At 43.7% G+C, this 24,422-nt stretch overlaps 1 protein-coding gene across 1 annotated transcript in view; it reads left to right on the forward strand.

Annotated features, from left to right (window-relative positions):
* Nucleotides 1-732: 732 nt before the first annotated feature.
* The window catches only part of tgfbi (transforming growth factor, beta-induced), a 35,006-nt gene continuing 11,316 nt past the window's right edge, over nt 733-24,422 (forward strand). The window contains 11 exon segments of the mRNA XM_033627554.2: nt 733-970; nt 4,042-4,140; nt 16,432-16,496; nt 17,356-17,513; nt 17,769-17,933; nt 18,107-18,253; nt 18,331-18,472; nt 18,567-18,779; nt 20,013-20,150; nt 20,315-20,460; nt 22,685-22,821. Of these exon segments, the coding sequence (XP_033483445.2) occupies nt 858-970; nt 4,042-4,140; nt 16,432-16,496; nt 17,356-17,513; nt 17,769-17,933; nt 18,107-18,253; nt 18,331-18,472; nt 18,567-18,779; nt 20,013-20,150; nt 20,315-20,460; nt 22,685-22,821 (1,523 nt within the window). The 5' untranslated portion in view covers nt 733-857.

Here is a 24,422-nt window from a genome sequence, read left to right on the forward strand (position 1 = left end):
GAGACACAGGAGGAGCAGAGCAGAGACAGTGGAGGAGCAGAGACACAGGAGGAGCAGAGACAGTGGAGGAGCAGAGCAGAGACACAGGAGGAGCAGAGCAGAGACACAGGAGGAGCAGAGCAGAGACAGTGGAGGAGCAGAGACAGTGGAATAAAACATTCAACATGTCTGACTTAATGAACTCCACTTGGAGCTTTAAATCAAAATGTTTAATGTACGGTGGCTCTGTGAGGACAATCCACAGCATCAGCCTGGATCAGAGTCTTTCTCTGTCTGTTGTTTGTTGGGTGGAGTTTATTTATGTCTCTGACATATGATACTGATGCATTTATGAACATCTGGGGAATTTAATCTGTACTGACCTGCTGAGTTTGTTTTAATAAAGAATGTCAAAAGTCTTTTTTCTCATTTCTTTTTCTTTTTTCTTTTTTGTTAATTTCTGTCTTTTTGCATTTTTCTTTTTCTTTCATTTTCTTTCCTTCCTCCTTCCTGTCTTTGTTCCTTCATTCTCCGTCTCATTTCTTTCTCTTCTTCTGTTTTTAACTTTTTTCTTCTTTCTTTCTCTCAGCTGACAGTTATGATCTTTCAGTATTTTAACTTGTTGAACTAAACTTCAATCAGACGTTATTATTATATAATGAAGGTGATCGGTTTTTCTTGGTGTCTGATATCTCGCCCCTCCTCCTCTTCCTCCTCCTCCTCCTCCTCCTCTGCTTTATAAGTCCCCTCCTGGAGTCTGGAGGGACTGGGGGCTGCGGAGAAGGAGGAAGAAGCAGAAGAAGAAGAAAAGAACAGAGAGAAATCAGAGTAAAACAAGAGAAGAAGAAGAAGAGTGAGGCTCTGTAGTCCGGTTGAAGATGAAGGTGTGTGTCCTGGTCCTGGGTCTGTCCCTGCTCCTCACCGTCTGTGTGGCCCGGTCTCCGTTCCAGGCGGTCCTGCAGCACAGCCGGATCAGAGGCCGGCAGCAGGGGTGAGTCGATCCGATCCGAACCGAGCCGAACCCACACAGAGAGTTTGCACATAGACAGAGAGACTCTGCACACACAGAGCGTCTGAACAGAGTTTGTGCACGGAGACACGCTGCTGTAGCTTCACTGTAACATGCTGTAATGATCATATCATGATCAGCTGTGACTTTATTTATCAGAAATATTTTATTATCTGTTTCAGTCGATCTGATGTGAAGAACAGAGACTTATAAGAAGTAAGAATAAGAGTGTAAAATAGAAGTATGTAAATATAAAGTATTGAAATACAACAGAAATATAACTGTGCATTATGCAACAGTGTTTAACATTTACATTTACAAACATTCACTAATATGTGCGACATTAATCTGTATAAACTAGTGTTTCATTCAGAAACATAAAATATGTGTTATGCTATAATGTTCACTACAATATGTACATCTATGGAATAAAAACAACAGTAAGAATAAACATAAGAAATATGTAGTTATTTGCATTATATGTTGAATAAATATTGATATTCAACAGGTGCTGGTGAGAATAGATTAGTGTAGGCTACTGTAGAGTACTGCACAGCTGAATTATTGCAGTCACATTCATTTCCTTCAGTGTCTCCATACAGTATTATAATGATATAATTAATAATGATATTACCTCTGTAGTGTCTGTGGTTCTGCTCGCCGTCTGTAGAGTGACTTCATGCTCATTGATCATAATTTATAATCATAATTATCTGTTAAATGTCATCATGTGATAAAATGATAATGAGCTTATGTTAGATTTTTATTCTGCTGAACGTTTTCAAACTGTTCAGATTAAAGTTCTGTAAACATGAAAAGCTGTGATGAAACTTTGAATCTGATCATTTCCAGAGAGATGAGGTCGACACACCAGACTGAGGTGCTTCTGAATGAATCAGCTGTTTCGGTGGCTTTGATGTTATAAAGTTATAATAATAATAATAATGTGTTGTGTGTATGAAGTGCGAGTGTTTGTTGTGTCCTGCAGGATGTTGTAAAGTTTATCTGTCCACCTTAAAACTGAGGTTAAGCTCAGATTAAGGTGGAATGAGTCGATTCAGTGGTTAATAAGCAACATTAAAACATTTTGTTCTCTTTAATGCAGATCTAGAAGTTTGGAGGTGAAAACAAACGAAGGTGTGATGTTGTAATTATGATATGAACTTTGAACCTGGAACATAATCTGGTCGTGTGTTCACTGTCAACTTGTTAAATGTAAATGTATGTGTTGCTTATAGTAAATTTCAGCTGTGTCTCAGTGTTCTTAAAGGAACTGGGGCTGGTTGCACAAAACTCCTTAAGTGTGACACTTAGAGAGACACAGAGACACTTGGAGAGTTGAGTGATCTGACTCCAGATAAAGCAAATCATTAGTTGACTTCTAAACAATTTATGATGCAAAATCAAAGTGCTCATCTTTAAGGTTGTTCGATGGTTCTCACCATCGCAGAACGTCTCAGGACGCCGTCATTTTTCTCATTTATCACCATAATCTCAGCCTGGCTGTGGTTCGGATGGAGTCAGAGGTACTTTATGTTTTTGTCCTCAGTTTAACCAACTTTAAGCCATTCCTTAAGTATAAGACCAAGATAAGGAGAAAACCTTAAATCCTTAACTTACAGGAAACCTTAAGGAGAAGACTTAAGAATGTTTTAGGCAACCAATTTTATTTCAAGGAAACCTTAACTCAGAATTTAAGGAAAATCTTAACCTAAGGTACTTTGAGCAACTGGCCCCAGAATCCCTTATCAGTCCACCTTGAAACCCCTTAAATCTTTGGTTAGGTTAAGGTGGAATCATTCATTGAAACCTTTATTTAAGACTCTGGAAATCAGCTGAATCAGCTGAGGGAGATGAGCATGAACAAAGACATAAAACCAACCAATGAGCAAACACAAAATCAGTTAAACAGTTCACCAACATGAAAACAGTTAAAATAGAAATAAAATCACATAAAACAACAAAAGTGTCAGAGCTCAAAGTTGAACACAAGATAATAAACACGCTGTGGAGCACACAGAGTTAGAAACATTTAAAACGAGATCTGAAATCAGGCGTTTAAACATTCGTAGCGGCGTCAGTGAGTTTAAGGTCTCTGCAGATTATTTCATGTTTCAGGTTCAGTAAAGATGATGTGAGTTAAACTAGTCATCTTCAGATTTAAACTCACTCACATGAAAGAGTTAACAGGAAGTTTAACTCAGCTGAATGTGAAGCTGTTCCATTAACGACTCACCTGTGTTATAAAATCAGAAACTCGGTTTGTTTCTGATCCTGTGAGTCGACCGTGTGTTGAAACGTCTGATCTGTGTCGCTGTAAAATCACTCGATAGTCTCGTGACGTCACATTTGTCACTGCATGAAATCTAAGTTTGATTTCACAACATTATTCTCTGATTCTGAAGCAGCTGCAGGTCGACAGAAACTGAAACTGACTGTCGGAGCTGAATCGTTTGTCTCTCCGTCCTCCTGAAGACTCTTTAAAGTCTCCACATTCAGAGAGTTTCAGAGGTAATATGAGATGTATGTTGGTCCTGCAGCAGCTGCAGACTTGGTCATGGAAAACCTGAAAAAGTCCTGGAATTTTGTTGTGTGTAATGAAACTGTGACAGTAATCTTGCAGGAACAAACTTCAACGTAACGACAGAAACATTAATATGAAGCTGTCGACGTAACGTAACTCTGATATGATGTGACGTTTGCTAGTGTCTTCATTTCCTCTGTGTGTGCCAGCTAGCTGAAAATACAAAGACAGGCAAGTAGGGCAAGAATAGAAATACAGTGGGTCCTGTAAAAGTCATGGAAAATGTCATCTATGACTGTGTGTGGGAACCCTGGACTTGACTCTGTCATCAGTTTGATTCTCTGAGCCCTCGAACCTGTCACATTGAGTTTAAGGAGGAATCTAAAGTCTGAATCCTTTAACAGAAGCTTTCCATGACTTGATTCCAGGCTGATATTCCAGGCTGCTGTGTGTTTAGATTATTAATAAAGACATGACGTCTGTGTCTTCCTGTCTCTGATCCTGTGTCTGCGTCTCTTTTCTCTTTCAGACCGAATGTTTGTGCCATGCAGCAGCAGAAAGGCACCGACAAGAAATACTTCACCAACTGCAAACAGTGGTACCATCGCAAGATCTGCGGGAAGCCCACGTGAGTCTGAGCCGAGCGTCCGTCACAGCAGAACAACAACACGTGTCATGACGCCTCAGTTTGAATCCATTTTAGGGAGTAAAGTGTCTCAAAGTGTTTTTGCTCTTCCTGTGACTGGTGTTGTGCCGACCGTTTGTTCTCAGTGAGTCTGAAAGTGTTTCTCGTGACTTGACTTTGGTCCTGCTGGACGGACTGAGTTTGTGTTTAGTGGACGGAGGAATGTCCCTCTCCGGAGGTGTCCTCACCTCTTATATAACCTCTGAAGAAGAAATGAACCATCAGTGTCAGTTTACCTCCCAGTCCCAAGATCTGCTGCAGGGTTCATTTAAAGGACACGTCCAACAGTTTGACTTTTTGTCCATGTCTCTGTTGTCCATAACCTGAAGCAGAACGTCCTGTCTCAGTGTGCAGAGACGCAGCTCAGAGCGAACACAGAGCCTCATCTTACAGAGCAGCACAGCACAACTGTCATCCCTAGTTTTAGACTGTCGCAGTGGTTGTTTTCATGTTGCAGAGGTAAATGTACGTACGCCCATCTGTGCGTCCATGTGAGGTGTGCCCAGGTACGTTGTTGGTGGACTGATATTTTGAGGCAGCAGAAAAAGACTGATTCACTGACCTACAAAAAACTGGTCCAAAGTCAGAATGGTTTTATTTTCACTGGTATTTAAAGAGCACATGATTCAGATAGTGAGATGCTCCAACATCAGCACTGATGTTCTGTAAAATGTGAACGTAGCAGAGAGCTGAGCAGAGCTGCATGGAGACGCTGTGCACATGTAAACACGAGGAGCAGCCTGACACTGTGTCCTAACTGGATGCAACATGAGTCCATCCATCAGATGATGTAGCTGGGTTGTGAGCTGAGCTTGACATCGTCAATGTGACATGAGATGATCCCTGATGTGATACAGAGGAGGGACCGTGTACTGCTTACAGCTTGTGAGTCCTGTGGTGTTCATTGTGTTCACACCAAATGTGATGCAAATGTCCGTGTCACGTTACTCACTTGAGTTTGAACGCTGGAATATTTTGTGTTGACTCGCTTCATACGTGTGAATGATACGCACGTGAAACAGCTGAATCAATGAATGAACTTCCACCAGTACGTCCTCGGCATCATATATATAGTACCAGAGGAGCTCAAAGCTCATCGACTGTCGCCGTGCTGACTGGTCGCTGAAGTTCAGATTTTTCAGCATCAGCACTACTCACTTCATTCGCGTATTTCGCGTCCTTCGTGTTGCCCAGCAGGAATTCACGTCTAATCGTGTCTTTACATTAACTTAACTTACAGTTCATGCAAACTGTTTTATGCGCTACCGGTGTGAACTCACCATAAGACTGCTCTGCTGATACTTAAACCACTGATACTTGTAGTGCAGATACTCATACTTCAATATAATCTTGAGTGCAGCACTGACTGAAGTGGACTCTGATGCTTCAGACTGCAGAAACAAAGAGACTCAGTCAGACTGAAGGAAACACACACACACACACACACACACACACACACACATTATTAATGAGGCTCTGGCAGCAGTGGACCAGCTGTGTCACAGATTTCACTCTGCAGGAGCGGAGCAGGATTACTGTGAGTCTGTGCTGCAGTAAAATGTTCCTCTTGTAAATGTGATAATCACCTGAACTCTTCAGTCGGCTCTCACAGTCTCGTTCCTCACAGACGCTCCTGTCGTCGAGCGTGAACGAGCTGTTGAGTAAATCGTCTCCCTGCAGAGCTGACACAGGGGGACACACTAAAATACGGGGGACATTTTTAGTCCAGAGGACAGAAACAGACTGGAAACAAAGTGAACCAATAGCTTATCTTAGCATAAACACTGATAACAGGAAAAACAGTTAGCTTATCTTAACATAAACACTTAAAATGGGGACTGACAACAGTGGGAACAGCTACCTTAACTTAGCATAAGGTCTAGAAATAGGGGGATAGCAGTTATCTTATTTTAGCATAAACACTGGAAACAGAAGAAAAAAAGGAAAATGGGAGAAGTTAGCTTATATTAGCATAAACACTTGAACAAGGTAGAACAGTTTGCTTAGCATAAGAACTGTAAACAGAGAGAACAGCTAGCTTAGCTTAGCATAAGAACTGTAAACAGAGGGAACAGCTATCTTAGCTTAGCATAAAGACTGTAAACAGAGGGAACAGCTAGCTTAGCTTAGCATAAGAACTGTAAACAGGGGGAACAGCTAGCTTAGCTTAACATAAGAACTGTAAACAGAGGGAACAGCTAGCTTAGCTTAGCTTAGCATAAGAACTGTAAACAGAGGGAACAGCTATCTTAGCTTAGCATAAAGACTGTAAACAGAGGGAACAGCTAGCTTAGCTTAGCATAAGAACTGTAAACAGGGGGAACAGCTAGCTTAGCTTAACATAAGAACTGTAAACAGAGGGAACAGCTAGCTTAGCTTAGCATAAAGACTGTAAACAGAGGGAACAGCTAGCTTAGCTTAGCATAAGAACTGTAAACAGAGGGAACAGCTAGCTTAGCTTAGCATAAGAACTGTAAACAGAGGGAACAGCTAGCTTAGCTTAGCATAAGGACTGTAAACAGAGGGAACAGCTAGCTTAGCTTAGCATAACGACTGTAAACAGGGGGAACAGTTAGCCGGTCTCTATCCACTCATAAAGCTCCTCTCCAGCTGATCAACGTGTTTTTTGGGTCCATGTCATTGGTTCGACAGCCCATTAGTCCGACTGTCCGCGGTGCTGAACGGCTCGCGGCGGGCGTATGGACTTCGGAACAATGAGTTTAATATGGTCGGAACAATGGGATGTCGAACCAATGGGCAGTTCCCGTTTTTTGTGGTTTGTTTCCAAAGAAAATCTGAAGTGGAAAAAATGTCATTTTCAGTCAGAGTAAATAGTGTTTCCAAATAGTGTGACACAAAGGATATGTGTCATTTGGAAAGTGACAGAGACATTTCCCCAGTAAAGTAATCATATAGACATGAGAGTGAAATCCATCTGATCATGTGACTGACAGAGAGGAGGAGGAGGAGGAGGAGCATTTACCTGAGTGTTGAACTCTTCCCTTAAAACATCCAGATGTTGATCTCCATGACATCAGTTACTCACCCTGTTACGATGAATTCATGAGAAAAACTGTTCACACAACTCCTGCAGAAGAGTCCAAGTCTCATTCATCCAGTCACACGCTTAGTGCTTTACAAACACATGACCTTTACACTGAAACCTTTTGTTTTACAACTGAACAGAAAGTAAAACTGATCTCTGCTCTCTTCACAGCCAGACTCCAGTGATAAAACCAGTGATTTAACACCAGTGAACTCAGGAGCTGCTGGTCTGCTGCTGCCTCCATCAGTCAGTGTGTTTGTGTCACTGTGTGACTTTGGTGTTTAAAGGGTTAATTCAGATTCACCAAAGTCACACAGTGACACAAACACACTAACTGATGGAGGCAGCAGCAGACCAGCAGCTCCTGTGTTCACTGGTGTTAAATCACTGGTTTCATCACTGGAGTCTGGCTGTGAAGAGATTATAGACAAGTTTTACTTCCTGTTCAGTTCCCCATCAGAGAGGCCTGTCTGTTTAGGAGGTACTGAACATACAACTGGATGAATGAGACTGGGATTAAACTGCACGAGTTGTGTGAGTACAGAAACCTGGATAGACGTCAGTTTTGAAACCTGAACACATGGGTTTGATTTCCTTGAAAAATGTGCAAAAAAATTCAACGAGCGACTTGGTAAGAACTGTCCTGCAAGTGCAAGAAAATTAAAAAACATGACAAGAAAAATAAAATAAATAAATAAATAAATATTTTGGAATTACCAAAAAAACTAGAAAGAAAATGTCCGGATGTGTTTTTAGGTGCATTAACTGAAAACTGATGTTTTAAAAGTTTCCAACTTCTGTCCTCACTTGTCGTTAACACCCGCCCTTGTATGAAATGATTTCGGTCAGAGCTGACCTCTGTTTTTTGGTTTCCGTGGAAACAGCTGTCTCAGCATTTTAACTGACAGTAACAGTTGAAGTGATTCATCCGTCGTTATGTTCCGACTAAGTGACAGATTTATGAAGCTGGTCCTGGGTCAGTTCAGTTCAGGTGCTGCAGGGTCTGATAGCCGCTCCGCTCTGTGTGTGTGATCAATATATTGATCTGTAAATGAGCTCACAGTGCGTCTCTGATCAGTAACAGATGAAAACTGTTTCAGTGAATGAACAGATGTCTGAGGCACCTTCTCTTCTTCTTCTCTTCATGCTCCAGTCAGACTGTAAATGTGCATCAGTCTGTATATTTGTTCACATATTTCTGTGTGTGTGTGTTTTTGTGAAAGTGTGTCTGAGGCTGTGAAGGACTCTCAGTCCGTCGGCAGGATGTTGAACGCAGCTTTTAAACTTTTCCCACAAACAGATTCTTTCAGCTCGGATCAGGAAATGGAGGGAAAAGAGGAAGTGAGAGTTTCTGTTTGTAGGAAGTGAAGCTTCACACACACACACACACACACACACACACACAAACACACACACAAACAGCGTCAGTGTGTGGAAACACTCGGCTCTTATCTGTGACGGGGTAATTACATTTACACTTGTGTCTTTGTGTTTCTGTGGAGGAGGATCAGCAGGTCAGAGGTCAGCAGAAGGAGGACTCATAACTCACTGACCCCCCCCAGACCCCGACTCCCCCTGTCTCCCCCCCGAGACCTCCCCCCTCCTCCCTCTGTCTGCAGAGGTCTTCAACAACACACCACACTGTGTCTCCGACTCTGACCAACAATCTGTTCATTCACTACCTGGCAGACGTACATTTACTCACATACAGTACTTCAGTGCAGATCTGAGGTATTTGTGCTTCAGTGTTTCCTTTAACGCTACCTCCTCCTCCTCCTCCTGTATAGAATATAATCAATAAATAAATGATGATGTGTTATTACAATATAAAGTCATTAAAATGAGCTCCACCTTCAGCAGTGATTTGGCGCCTCCTACAGTTGCACAGTGGTACCACCGTTGTTAATACAGGCCCTCAGTTAGTCGCTGCAGCAGCTCGTACTCAGCCGTCGCAGACTGCAGCACCAGGGTCTGATCTATGGATGGAGAGAACGTTTCCTCATACAACACTTGGTATGATATCCTGCGAATGACGATATGTACTTTACGTAAAGGCATGTACTTAGTGTAAAGTTACTGACGTTAGGTTTAGGAAAAGAAACGTGGTGAGTTCTCTCGGTTCTGAACACTGGTCTCCTGGAGGAAAGTCCTGTGTTATGTGACCCGTCCACCATCCCAACCTGCCTCCTTACAGACCGCTCGGACTGCTTCTGTCTTTACTCCCATCAGTGCTGTAGTCATGTGATCACAGCCTTCCGAAATATGTGGCTTATACACAAACTATTGGCTCATGATTTTGTGGAATGTGTACAAATTTAGGTTACTGTTCGTAGGAAAACGTACGAACAGTGCATGAGAACAGCCGGTCTCTTCATACATCCATGTCTGATCCCTGACCGCCCCGACTCCCTGCCAGTTCAGCAAACTTTCTGTTGCTGCCATTACACAGGTTAGACCCACAGCTGCAGCTGACGACCAGCCCACTGTGGCCCTGCAGCTGCCGCTCACTCTCCTCCTGGTGAAACCCCCCTGCAGCCAAAAGTGAGGCAGAGGGGCTGCAGGGTGCGTTAGCTAACGCTTGTGTTATTTGTGGTCTGATAAACAGAGCGAGAGCAAGCGCCAAGCAAGAGGGGGCAGGGCGAGTTAATGTGCCGCATGCAGCTCTACGTGAAGTAAAATTTTACAAATAAGTCCACAAATAAATCCTCGTACAACAGTTCGCATGATATCCTACAAATCAGCGTGACGTTATACCTTAACGTCAAGTTTCTGAGGTGAAGTTTAGGAAAAGAAACATGATGAGGACGAACCTTAAAATGCCCTCAAACTTCACTCCGTTCTGAACAGAATAATTCATGCACCACTAAAGATGTATGAGGTTTGGATTTATACAATAACAGTTCACTGTTAAAGTCTAGTTAAATAAATAAAGTTAAATTCAAAAGCTACAGTGATGACTTTGACTTGGTTAAAGTAGGATAAACAAAATAAGGGGGTGCCTTTGGTTTCCTACTGACGCCTGCAAATGAACATACTAAAGGAAACTTAAATAGCCTCAAACACAATTTATTTACATATCATCACCCAAATTAAAATACAGGAAAAAAAATTTAAAGGCTGACTGGAGTCCAACGATGATCCAAGTCAGGAAGAAATGTCTCATGTTCACTATTTAAAATGCAAAAACAGGAACCAGGAAAAAGCATTGCATTGTAAAAAAAGATAAATATCCAAAAATAAGAAATCAAACTCACCGCAGTGGAATCAAGAAAAGAAACGATCCAGATCTTCTTGTCAGTCGGCTCAGTCTCTTTCTGGTCCTCCAGAAAGCCGGTCAAGGAAACGCCAAAAGTAAGAGTCCATTGAGGTTTATTTATTCCAGCGCAGGCCGTCCAGTCTCCACCACCGTCCTCCTCCCCATACCTGTCAAGTTTTGGATTTGAAAATAAGGGAAATTTTCCGGCGCCCGCTACGAGCCGTCCCACCACCCCAACCAAGCTCCAGTATCCCTTACATTTTAAGACAGGTGTACAGGAAATCTAAAATAACCACTTGTTAACCAGACCCGCTGTCGACACTAGCCTCGCGACAACTGCCACCCAGGCTACTGCAGGTGCACGAGGCTAGTGACAGAGTTCAGTTTGGAGAGGCAGAGGAATGTTTTTTTTAAAAATTATATTATAATACGGGAGATTTACAGGAAAATACTAATACAGGAGGACGGCAGGAAAGAGGGGTAAAATATGGTAGTTTTCCGGCCAAAACGGGAGACTTGACAGCTATGCTCCTCCCTGGGAAACAAAATTTTAAACAACCCTCCCCAAACAATTCCCTGCTCCTTTGATCCCAAAGGCCACGCCCCTTCACCTGTGTGCAGCAGCACACCTGAACCAAGTTAACTAACAGGTGGCAACAAGACAGAGCAGAGCTGAGAGGGAGACACTGTGAGACACACTGACAGTATATCTGAAGGCTCTTCTACTTTAAAACCCTCTGACATCACTGTACCTGTCTCATGTCTCTGCCCTCACCTTCGTGGCCGTGTCACAAGTTCTTCAGATGTCTGTACTCAGAATACTGAGCGAGCTTCTTCTCGCCAGCTGGTGATGTGTGCAGCAGAAATGTGTTACGCTCTCCCGTGAGACACGACATGGTCACCATAGTGGCTACAGGTCAGACACAGGTGCACCGTCACATGATTTGGAAGTCGCCATTTTAAGAAGGAGAAGTTGTGTTATGTTGCTTCAAAGTGATGAACACATTAGTGCATATATTATATATTATTCTGCATCATAGTGCTTTTACTTTGGTACGTTAAGAATCATTTGATGCTAATACTTCTTTACTTTTACTTGAGTAAATGTTTTGCTTGTAACAAAGTATTTCTGCTCTGTAGTGTCACCATGTTTACTCAGTACTTCTTCCACCTGCAGACGTCTCTCTGGTATCAGCTGCTCCGTTTGTGTTTCACCGTCAGTTCCCAGCTGACAGATCCAGATACACTCCTGCAGGTGCAGAGTGAGTCCATCAGCTGTCACTCCTCATCATCACTCAGCTCCTCTTCCTCTCAGTTTAAATATTATTTATTTAGTTTCTCAACACAAACTTTATCGCTGCTCAGATTCTTTCCCTCAGAGGAGCTGAACTGTTTCCATTAAATCCGAATCTATCTGATCAGCTCTTGGACGTGTCTTCACCTCTGTCACGTCCTCTCTGAGCGTGTCCTCCAGCTGGACACTCAGTGATGGTTTTGTCCTCCAGAGGGCTGAGAGTGCAGTGGCAAAGAGCAAAGTGAACCTGAAGTATTTGTCTTCACAATGCTCAGGTTAGACTATCCTTGATTCAGACCCCTGTGAAACAAACTGTACTCAGACCATCTCCTGAGGTGGTTCGTTTCAGAGCGGTCTGAGTTCTCTGGAGTGTTCAGGTATGCGCGAAAAATGCTGAGTCATTGCGAGGAGTCCGCTTGGAGGACTGAAAGGGACCAAGTGGCATTTATCCACTCAGCCTGTGATTCCAGTTTTAGCCTTACTGAATATGTTTAAACAGAAAAACATTTTGAGTCAAAGACTTAAAGTTTAATGTAATGAGATGTTTCAACTCTAAAGGATCAAAACGACTAATGTGACTAAAACTAGTCAGCATTCTTGTGAGACTAAATCTGAAATAGCTGCTGAATGAACACATGCAGCTGGAACTGTGAGAGAAACTGTAAATCCTCAGCAGGAGCTCTGAACTAAACTCAACACAGGTTGAATGTACAGGTGACGTGTTCCATCCAAAGGTCAGCGGAGAAAAACAGTAAAACGTGTAATTTGGAGTCGTAAAAGCAAAGACCTGTAACTGTGAGGCATTTTAAATGTGAGGAATGTGAGGGTATAAATCAGACGTCTGGAACACAACGTGTCTTTATTATATTTAATACTGGCTCCCTGTCGCTCCGTCCCTCTGTAACCAGCACGGCTCTCCGGGTTTGCTGCCTCAGTCCGGAGCAGCTTTATGTGAAGCTTCAGACGTTTTATTCTCTGCTGGATGTTTCTGGAAGGTTTCCCCCGAGCCGGCTGAATTACTGCGACCTCGCTCTGTTTGTTTTGTCAGAAATCCACGGCAGCCATCTTTGTTTATGTGGAGACCAAACGGGAGTCGAGTTTCCATCTGGTTTGATAATCAGTCCAGTGTGTGTGCCAACACACACACACACACACACACACACACACACACACAGAGTCAGTAGCTGATCTCCATCTGTTTACATTTTACTGCCGGTGTGATGGAGGCTGCAGGAGCTCCGGACTCTGTGTCTCCAGATGATACATTAGATTTCATTAAAGACGCTGCTGCTGAAAGACACAGTGAGACGGAGACAGAGGGAGACACAGAGACACTGAGACACTGAGACACAGAGACACTGAGACACTGAGACACAGAGACACAGAGACATAGAGACACTGAGACACTGAGACACTGAGACACAGAGACACTGAGACACTGAGACACTGAGACACAGAGACACAGAGACACTGAGACACTGGGACACAGAGACACTGAGACACTGAGACACAGAGACACTGAGACACAGAGACACTGGGACACAGAGACACAGAGACACAGAGACACAGAGACACTGAGACACAGAGACACTGAGACACTGAGACACTGAGACACAGAGACACTGGGACAAGACAAAACAAGGACCCCAAAGACACAAACCCTGCACACAGTCTGTGTGTCTCACTCCTCTGTAGCAGAGGAGGTGGGGCCCTCTGTGTCTCTGAGCTCAGGGGCCCATCGTCTCATAATCTGTCCATGGTTAAATGTCCCCTGATGATGCTGCAGTGACATCACTGCTCCAATCTGACCTGATCCACCAGGTGATCTGGGTTTTAAAGGGAGATTTCATGTTACCCAGAACACACGTGTGATTAATTCAGGGCCTGAATACAACCTGTTTACTTCCTGCTCCTCAGTTTGTGTGCAGAGTGAAGCTGGAAATGTCCCGTACACACCTGAGTCATGTGGCTCGTGGTTTCTGATGGATATTTAAAAGTTTAAATCTAAAACCTGTGACGTCATGAATGTTGTCACGGTACAAACTGCATCAGTGAACCTTCGATGTGCTCGTCAACTTTTTATTCACGTCACATGAAAAACATAAAGTCTTCACACAGTGTGAGATGGTCCTGCAGCCTCGGCTCTGTCAGCTGTTTCTGCTCACTCTCTGAACTCCTCTGAGAGAAGTCCTGATATTTATATGACTGATGTAGACAGAGGAGAGACCTGCGGCTCTGTGACGCTTTATTTTGTAGTGCGTAGGAAGCGGCGGAGGCTCCTGGTGCTCCGGTGTTTTTCCTGGCGGTGGTTGTGGGTCCCCCGTCAGGCGTCTGCTCTGGCTGCAGATTCTTCTTCTCTCTGAGGAAATGAGCTTTATGAGCCCAGACGGCTGAGCCACATTTATTATGGAAATCTCTACAGGAAGTCACGAAGGGCTCGGCTCGGCCTGCACGCTTCATTACAGCCCACATGTGACCAATCCTCCCCAAACCGCTGGTTCCTGCTCAGAAACTCAGCTCTGTGACAGCAGAGCAGTTTTCCCTCAGTAAACACCTTCAGCAGCGCCCAGCTGTTCGACGCTCTGAACAGAATCTGTACTCATGTCAGTCAGTTCAGTTTCCTTTAGTTTAATCGGCAAAAACATTTCAGTCAAATTGTCTTTGTGCACTTTTCATTAAGAATTCAGCTCCAACTGTTTCTATCTTTGTTGTGAGCAGTTACCATGGTTACAGGCATCACAACCATGTGACTCTGCAGTGATACAACTCTCATTAGGAGCTCTCACCTAGCATTAGCATTAGCATTAGCACATCTACCTGTTGATTGTCAGCAGCTGCTCCACTGACACTGTTCACTGAGCTTCTCCTCTCGAGCTGTTTGTTCACTGAACATCTGGAGGAAGACTCAGATGTCTGACTGTCCACATGAACCCTGAACTCACCTCGTTTGTTATTTCATATATTTTGGGGCATTTTCTCTTTTATTTGACAGACGACAGTGTAGAAATGTGGGAGAGGTGTGATGTACGTTGTGGTGATGTGGCGAGTGCTGCTCAGCTACCAACGCTCTCCTCGCTTGTTGGTTCCTTCAGAGAGCACCATTAAAGATGGCCGACCGAAAGTAACAGTTGGTGTTTCTCAAAGTCAAGGATCCTTCCTTGGTTGGACGAGTCCTACCAACAGGCTAACGAGTGTCCCCAGGTGTGTGTCATTAACCCTCAGGTTATCCCTCAGGGGATTTTGGTACAGCTGAGGATCCACACATGCATCCTTAAAATTCTCTGAATGAAGGACTCAGTTCTTGGTAGAATCTGAAGGATCCTCGACACTGGAACAGTCCTTAGGTTGGGTCTGACGACGTAGCATCCTTGAAATTCAGCCATCTAAGGATCTGCCCTTGACTTTGAGAAACACTCAGCGTGTCGCAGTGAACTACTGGTGCACTCTAAGCGGTCCAAAACCTGAGTGTGGAATGACGGACACCTCTCACCCTCAACGTCGCCATCTTTGTGACGTAGCATACTTCTCAACTTCTGATGTGGCGTCTGGAGACAACAAGGAGCCTGTTAGTTCAACGTGTTTTTGCACAAAGTACCAAAACTGTTGTCAAATAGAAGCCGTCAGCCATGATCAATAATGCGAGTGCCAACGTTAGCTTAGCTTGTTTTTGGCAGCTGAAACCATTTCCCTCATAATAAACAATAAAATGTGAAGACAATAAAACCTCCACATAAAAGCATTTTAAGTGATTTATCCTGGCTTCATACGAGCAGAGGAAATCTCCACCAGTCGCTAGGCTAATTTATACAATGTAAAATGCCATAGGCTTGTGCTAATAATGTTAGCATGTCTCTAGTAACCCATGTTTAATGTGTGTTTAATGTGTGTTTTGCAGTGACACAGACACGCCACCATACAAGTACAAATCCTCACAATGGCGTGGGGCCACGTGCGTAGACGATGGCGTAGAGCTGACACAGTATAAATCCGCCTTCACTGTGACCAGACACCGACTGTATCTGCTGTCGATGAACTGAGATCATAAATCATCAGATAACTTCAGACACAAAGTCGCTGACACTGAGAAGCTTCTGATTAACGAGCCGCAGGTCAAACAGATAAATCAAAGTCTCTATTGGCCACTGGATGAAACTGTTGGACCAATCAGGAGCTCCAGATTCTGCTGATGCGAGCAGATCTGTGAGGTCGCCCTGTTCTCTGTAAATAAAACCAAACTGTTAAACAGATGATGATAACACACGATGCTGATCACCGTGCAGCGCTCCATCAGACTCTGAACGCCGTCTCCCTGTGGACGATGAAATAACGTTTACTGTCATGTAAAGCAGATTATTGTGGGAAGCTCTTTGTTTATGGCCTCGTGGAAACAGACTCACAGCGTGAGACCTGATTGTGCTCATAACTTTATTGGCATCATTATACACAGACAGGAATTTATGTGTCTCCTGAAATATTACAGACAGGTTACGAGCTCCTGAGGTGGAAACTGAGAGCTTTATAGATGTGTTTTTTTACCTGAGGCTGAAATCTGCAGAATGCGTCGCTGTGAGGACACGTCAGAGAGGAAGGAGGCAGGAAGTGGATCCTCATGTGTCCTTGTGTTGTTTCCTGCTGCAGGGTCATCACCTACGAGTGCTGTCCTGGTTATGAGAAGATTCCTGGAGAGAAGGGCTGTCCTGCAGGTATGACCTCTGACCTCTGACCCCTGACACTCAGCACAACGTCCATAACTCAGAACACTGAGGATGTCTTTGTTATTTCAGGAAGAATAAAGTTACATTAATGTGTTAATATAATGAATGAACGCAGGGTAACTGATTCATAAACATGACAGAGACATGACTGCATGTCTTCAGCTGTAGAGACACAGTGATTTTAAATTTTGATGAGAATGTTAATGACAAAATGTGTTACTGATGAATGAATGAACTGATTTCTCCATAAAAAAAATACTTTTTTAAAATTCATATTAAAATCAGGTAGAAGAGGAAATGTATAAACTTAACTTATTAAACCTGCTGTGAATAAAACAACTTAATATAAATAACTTTAAAAAAACAACTTACAAATGTTATTTATAAAAAATAACAAATAAAAAATAAAAACTCTGCTTTTAAAAATGTAATTTAAATTAAAAAAATATAATTTTCTCTTTTAAAAACCTAATTTATAAAAAAGTAACATATAAAAATGTTAAAAAAAATAAAAAAATTCCTTTTAATACACAATTCATATGTAAAAAATAAAAACTTTACTTTTAAAACTTGATTTATAAAAAAATGAAACTTTTAAAAAATTAACTTACAAAAGAATTAGCTGTTAAAAATGTAACTTTTGTGAAAACTAACGTTTAAACTCTCTGTGCTGCTGTGGCTGAACCTTCGTCCCTGAACACAGACACAGATGCATTGTGGGTGTTCTGCTGTGACTGTTTGTTGTTGTTGAGACAAACAGGAGGATCACTCTGGTTTATTTTCATGTGCTGAGAGTTTGTTGATCATGAGTGTGTGTGTGTGTGTGTGTGTGTGTGTGTGTTTGCAGCGCTGCCTCTGGTGAACATCTACAACACTCTGGGCGTCGTCGGAGCCTCGACCACTCAGATGTACTCTGAACGAGCTCAGCTGAAGGACGAGATCGAAGGGCCGGGAAGCTTCACTTTCTTTGCCCCGAGCAATGTGGCCTGGGCCGCCCTGCCGACAGTCAGTACAAACACACACACACACACACACACACACACACACACACGCTCACACACCGTCCTGCTGCCACAAAGACTCACCAAATACGGGCTGTGCACATGTGACAGACGCTTAGATTTTAGGAGGTGGTCCTCGCTCCACTGAGAAGACGACCCGGTGATATAATGATAACGGTGTCTCCCCGTGTCTGTCCTCAGTGTGTTGTTGTCTTCATCACACTGAATCTTTGTTGTTGTTGTTGTTGTTGTGCCGCAGGAGATCCTGGACGCTCTGGTGAGCAACGTGAACATCGAGCTGCTAAACGCTCTTCATTACCACATGGTGAACCGCCGGCTGACCTCCAACGAGCTCAGACACGGATCCTCCTTCACCTCCATGTACCAGGACTTCCCCGTCCACATCCACCACTACAGCAACGGGGTCAGTGATACACAACACACACACACTGTATACACACTGTAACACACACTGTAACACACTGACATGATAACTGACATGTTAGGACACGTTAATCAGAGTCTACACTGATCCAAAAATCCAGTAAAGCTCCAGTTACACTGCAGCAGTAACAGTCATCTTCTTCTCCTCTTCAGATTGTGACGGTGAACTGCGCCCGTCTGATCAAACCCGACCAACACGCCACCAACGGCATCGTGCACGTAGTCGACCGCGTCATCACCGCCGTCTCCAACAACGTGCAGACTGTCCTCGACATCGACGATGACCTGGAGACGCTGCGTGTGAGTACCTCTGTCAATAATCCAGAAGCTTCAGGAGATCAGCATTGTTTTATTCACCGAGTTACTTCCTGTATCAGACGGCGATGGCGGCTGCAGGTCTGACCACTGTGTTGGAGAGCGATGGTCAGTACACGCTCTTTGCTCCCACCAACGAGGCCTTCGAGAAGATTCCTCAGGAGACCCTGAACAGGATCCTGGGAGACCCCGTGGCTCTGAAAGGTGACCAGCAGGAGGCGCTCTGATGCTGATTACTGTCTGTGAACAGCATGAACCTGATTGTCTTGTACCTGCCCCCCCCCCCCACCCCCCCCAGACCTGCTGAACTACCACATCCTGAAGCACATGCAGTGCGCCGAGTCCATCGTGTCGGGGACGCCAATGGAGACTCTGCAGGGCACCGTGCTGGAGGTCGGCTGTGACGGAGACGAGATGACCCTGAATGGGAAGGCCATCATCACCAAGAAAGACCAGCTGGGAACCAACGGAGTCGTCCATTACATCAACGAGCTGCTCATCCCCGACTCAGGTACTGATACAGCCAACACTACCAAAACTGGAGGTCGGCCGTGACGGACAGCCTGTCATGCTCTTGTGAGCATTTATACTTGTGTGGTGGTGTGTCTGTGTCACTCTGCAGTTACACCTCCAAAACACTAGCTGGCGGCAGAGTTTGTCTGTGCTGTAAAGTTTAGTTGATTCAAAACACACATTAAACACACATTAAACACAGATTAAACACACATTAAACACAGATTAAACACAGATTAAACACAGATTAAACACACATTAAACACAGATTAAACACACATTAAACACAGATTAAACACAGATTAAACACAGATTAAACACACATTAAACACAGATTAAACACACATTAAACACAGATTAAACACAGATTAAACACACATTAAACACACATTAAACACAGATTAAACACACATTAAACACAGATTAAACGCACATTAAACACACATTAAACATGTCTTAATAGAGACAGTGTCAAACACAAATCAGCTTCACTATAACTCGCAGCATTCACAGACAAACACTTGTCTTCATCTGGACACATTTTCCCCACAAATACAACATGCTAACGTTATTAGCACAAGCCTATGGCATTTTACATTGTATAAATTAGCCTAGCAGCTAGCAGAGATTTGCTCTGCTCATATTTCAGCCAGGATAAATCACACACAGTGTGTGGAGGCTTTATTGTCTTCACAATTTATTGTTTCTTATCTGTGAAATTAAAGTAAATCAAAGCTTTGTTTCCACTGAGGGAAATGGTTTCAGCTCACAGAGACAGACAGGAGGTCTGTGTCACTGTGACACTGTGGAGTTACATTTCTGAGGAGGTGCACGTCAGGCTACAGCAGGATTTATACTTCTGCATGGAATTGACACCGTACCTACAGCATAGGCTGACGTGGACCTAATACTGCATCTAATACTGAGAGTGCTGAGAGTGTTTCCAGTGGCTCAGTGGGTGGAGCAGGCGTCCCATGTGTAAGGGCAGTGTCCTCGCTGCAGCAGCCGCTTCTCAAATAAAGACAAAAGCCAAAAAAATCATCTTTAGAAAAGAAAAGAAAAGAAAAGAGAAGAAGGACAAAATAACAGACCCACTGTCAGCAGCAGTGTTAGCAATGTTAGCAATGTTAGCAGTGTTAGCAATGTTAGCAATGTTAGCAGAGTTAGCAGTGTTAGCAGTACCATCAGTAATATTGTCATGTTGGTTTTTAACCTTGTGTCTTTATTTCAGCCAAAGTTCTGCTGGAGCTGGCTGAGGGTTCGTCTGTTGAAATGGCAACCAAGCTGTTTGTGGAGGCGGGGCTTTCTCCTCACCTGACGGGCTCGGAGGCTCTGACCATGCTGGCTCCTCTGGACGAAGCCTTCAAAGGTAACGCCGCTCAGGTCCCGACCGCCGTGTTGTTTATCCTCAAACAGGAAGCTCTGTGTTGACCTCAGGGTGATGTCATAAATAACTCATCTGATTCATTTAAAATGTATTCTACATCGATAAATGTGGTGTGAAGTATTCACCTGTCTGTGTCTCTGTAACAGGACGTGACACGACGATGACGCCTGAGATGACGAAGCTGATGACCAATCACCTTCTGAAGGAGCAGCTGTCCTCTAAGTCTCTGTATCACGGTCAGGAGCTGGAGACGATGGGAGGCCTCAAACTGCGAGTGTTCGTCTACAGAAATGTAAGAACTTTAACATGCGTCCTTCCGCGAGAGAAAATAGTTCCTACATCAAACTTTCACAACAGTGAGGTCTGTGGATTATCTTCAGTGACGGGTCATGATTTCTGTAGAGACTGATGTTGAGTTTTTCAAATTAATTTTCTGAAAGGCAGACGGCCGATATCTCCAACACTGTCTAGACTGATGAGCAGCACCACAGGTGAGAGGATGAATATGTAAGTTTGGTTTTGGGTGAACTGTCCCTTTAAAGGCTCAGCTGATCAGCTGTGGATTCACAGAGCAGATCAGATATTTAGTCTGGCTGTGTCGCCTGTTGCTGGGCGGATTGGACGGATTGTTTGTCTCCATTGGCCACAAATATTGTCTCTCAGCTTCCAGTGATGATTTCATGAGGTCACTGAGTTTCTGGCTGCGTGTCATTAATAACTTTAACAAACCCAGTTCCTCTGTTTGTGTGACATCAGCGAAGTGACTCAGCTCCGTGAGGTTTTCATATTTTCACTTAATGATGCGTCTGAGAGGAAACATCAAACTTTATTTTAATTTTAAAATCATTTTTCAAACGAAGGACGAGTGCAGGAAATGTGGTGAGGTCCTGTCCCACGCTGCAGCCTCATTACTGCGCCCACATGTGGCGATGATGTCATCCAAACTATCCTGTGGTGATGTGAATCAGAGCGGCCTGCAGAGACACAACCCGAACAAATAAAGGTCCTGCAGCACGGAACCATCAACCGGTGTTCGGTCGGGCAACTGATGTTGCTCTGCTGGTTTCCAGTTGCACATTAATGTTGCCACGCCTGTTTCTGGTTGTACAGTTGATGCTGCTCCACTGACGGTGGAGAAGGTTGACGTTGCTCCACAAATTTCCGGTTGCACAATTGATGTTGCTCCACTGTTTTCTAGTTGCACAGTTGATGATGTCCCACTGGTTTCTAGTTGCACAGTGGATGTTGCTCCACTGGTTTCCAGTTGTACAGTTGATGATGCTCCACTGGTTTCCAGTTGTACAGTTGATGATGCTCCACTGGTTTCTAGTTGCACAGTTGATGATGTCCCACTGGTTTCTAGTTGCACAGTTGATGTTGCTCCAATGGTTTCTAGTTGCACAGTTGATGATGTCCCACTGGTTTCTAGTTGCACAGTTGATGTTGCTCCAATGGTTTCTAGTTGCACAGTTGATGATGTCCCACTGGTTTCTAGTTGCACAGTTGATGTTGCTCCACTGGTTTCTAGTTGCACCGTGGATGTTGCTCCACTGGTTTCCTGTTGTACAGTTGATGATGTTCCACTGGTTTCCAGTTGTTCAGGTGACCCTGTTTTGCTGGTTTCAGCCGTCAGTCTGATTTTTCTTGGTCATTTAGAAACTAAATTGTTTCCACGCTTGGCGTCTCAGATGCGTCACTGTTCTGATTTCCTGATCAATAAGAGGTTGAACAAACTGGGAGTGATTTCTGAGAGCGCCCTCTGCTGGACCTAAAGCTCATCTTAGTTACTGATCGTTGATTGGTCGGAGCCTTTGATAGCTTCCTGTCTCACAGCGATCGCTGTCGTCTCCAGTCGATCTCTCCAGTTCAGTAAATGATGTCAAACAACTGCGGCTCCTCCTGTCGCCCAGGAAACACAACACACATGTGAGCATGTGTACTGAGGGTGTTATTGATGGTGCAGTGATCAGTGTGTGGTGTGAGGTTGTCTCTGGTGGGCTCCACAGTGGCTCCACATGTTTCAGGTCCTGGACCCGTGGGTGGCTCACATTTCTGCTCAGTAATGAACTCTGCAGACCACAAGAAGTTTCCTGCTTCCCACGACTGCTAAATCATTCCAGACACCAGCCGAGTGTGTGTGTGTGTGTGTGTGTGTGTGTGTGTGCGAGCTTTGAGAAAATGGCTGCTGACCTGACGTGAGTCCACAGACTGTGTGAAGTGTTTCAGACCATCATCAGCACACACTGAGTATTAATATCAATAAATATGATGTATCTGATGACATCACAGCGTTTTCCACTGAGGGTGAAGAGACGTGTAGCGGAGGAACAAACATGTTTGACACCATATTAGTGATTTTACACACAGTAGAAACATTGTGGACACATCGTTCTGTAAATTAGGGACAAAACTTCGTCCGTCCACCTCGTAGAAATGACGTCACATCTTCAGTCACCAGAGACTTGTGTCCACCTGCGTCCTATCACGTCTTCTTCTTCACTCCTCTGTGTTTGTAGAACCTGTGCATTGAGAACGCCTGCATCGCTGCTCACGATAAGACAGGACGCTACGCCACCATGTTCACCATGGACAAAGTCCTCACTCCACCCATGGGGACCGTCATGGACGTCCTGAAGGCAGACGACCGCTTCAGGTGAAGCTCTATAGCGCACATCACAACACGCTCTCATTGTTGAATATGTCGGCTCAGTCGGTGAACTTTCACGTCCAAATATGACACGCTACATATCCTCCTGTATCTGTTTTTGGTGTGCAGGGATGCCGTGTTAATTTACGTGTGTCTTTTCAAAATAAACTTCTGTTTTCACAGGAAATGTTTCAGGTCGTTAGATGCAGACAGTCTTTTTTAAAATAAACTTATAACGTTGGTAAAACTCCTCGTATTGATATCCATATGCAACAAAAGCAGATGGTTAGATGTAGAAAACAACATCATGGTTTGGCTCAACATTCACACAGGAAGTGAACACCGCAGGGTGAAAGTCCAGGGTGTGTTGGAATCATCCACTTCCCATATTATGTTGTTACTGCCAACGTTTCAAACTGACGCCATCCGGCTGTGATATAACACATCTTTCACAGTGGTATAAAACTCCTGAGAAGTAATAAGAGAAATGTTGTATGAAATGATTCTGTGCGTCCCGTTCCTCTGTCTCGTCTCAGCTGTGTCCCGCCGCCACATTTTCTTCCCTGATTCTTGGTCAAACATCTCTAAAGATGGATACAAAAAAAATGCAGAAAATTTAACCTGTTCCAAAAGTTTTCCTGATGGACGAAGTTTTCAGACTCAGTGTGAAACTGTGACTCAACGTGAAGTCGCATTCATTTTTAGACATGCAACAATTTTGGACGAAAAAAAACGGACTCAGTGTGTGAAGGCTTTTATTCTGTGAACCTGCGGTTACGTTACCTGACCAACGTTGTCACCACACGCGGCACGAGGGTTGGTTATTGTTTGAATCTCATTGATTCTGAATCTAATTCTGATTCTGCTAATTGATTGTGGTTCAATTGATTTGAATTTTGATTCCAATATGGTAAAAAAGAATTCAAATGTAGGGATGTTTATCTATAAGACTTTATTGATACAGATTCTTGATTCTGCTGCTCAGTCCAATTCTTTATCAACTCCCTTGTTGATTCTGAACACACAGTCTACGTTGTATAAACAGAGTGGAAAAAACGACTTTTGTTTCTTCCTCTCCTACATGACTCCTTCTTGTTGTAAGTTTTTAGCAGTGAAAACATTTCAGGTTTTTGTTTTGCAATGTGCAATTTTTAGAAAAACATGCCAGCATTTAAAAAAGGAATTGATAAGCTTGGAGGCGTACGATTCTGAAACCAATGTGCTATCAATTCTCAACTGGAAAGGGTTCTCGATTCCCGTCTCTAGACGGCACCCACTGGTCCCTTAAGGAGGTCCTGCCTTTAATCAGTCATAACTTTAAGCCTTGATGAAATGTAAACAGGTGAGTTCTATGAAAATTCAGCCCCTGTACATTTGTCATGAATGTTTAAGTTAGCTATAGAGACCAAACAGGTTGTAAACATGTTTATTTCTACATGTTAGCATGGAGGTCTGTGGGGACGGACTTGTTCTTGGAGCCAGCCTCTAGTGGACATTAGATGAACTGCAGGTTTTGGCCCTGGAGGTTTCTGCTTGTAGAAAATGAACCACTGACAGATAATGTTCCTCCTCACCTCTGGTAACCAGCGGTAACCAGCCGTAAACAA

This window comes from Epinephelus lanceolatus, chromosome 7, assembly GCF_041903045.1.
Source record: "Epinephelus lanceolatus isolate andai-2023 chromosome 7, ASM4190304v1, whole genome shotgun sequence".
Lineage (NCBI taxonomy): Eukaryota > Metazoa > Chordata > Actinopteri > Perciformes > Serranidae > Epinephelus > Epinephelus lanceolatus.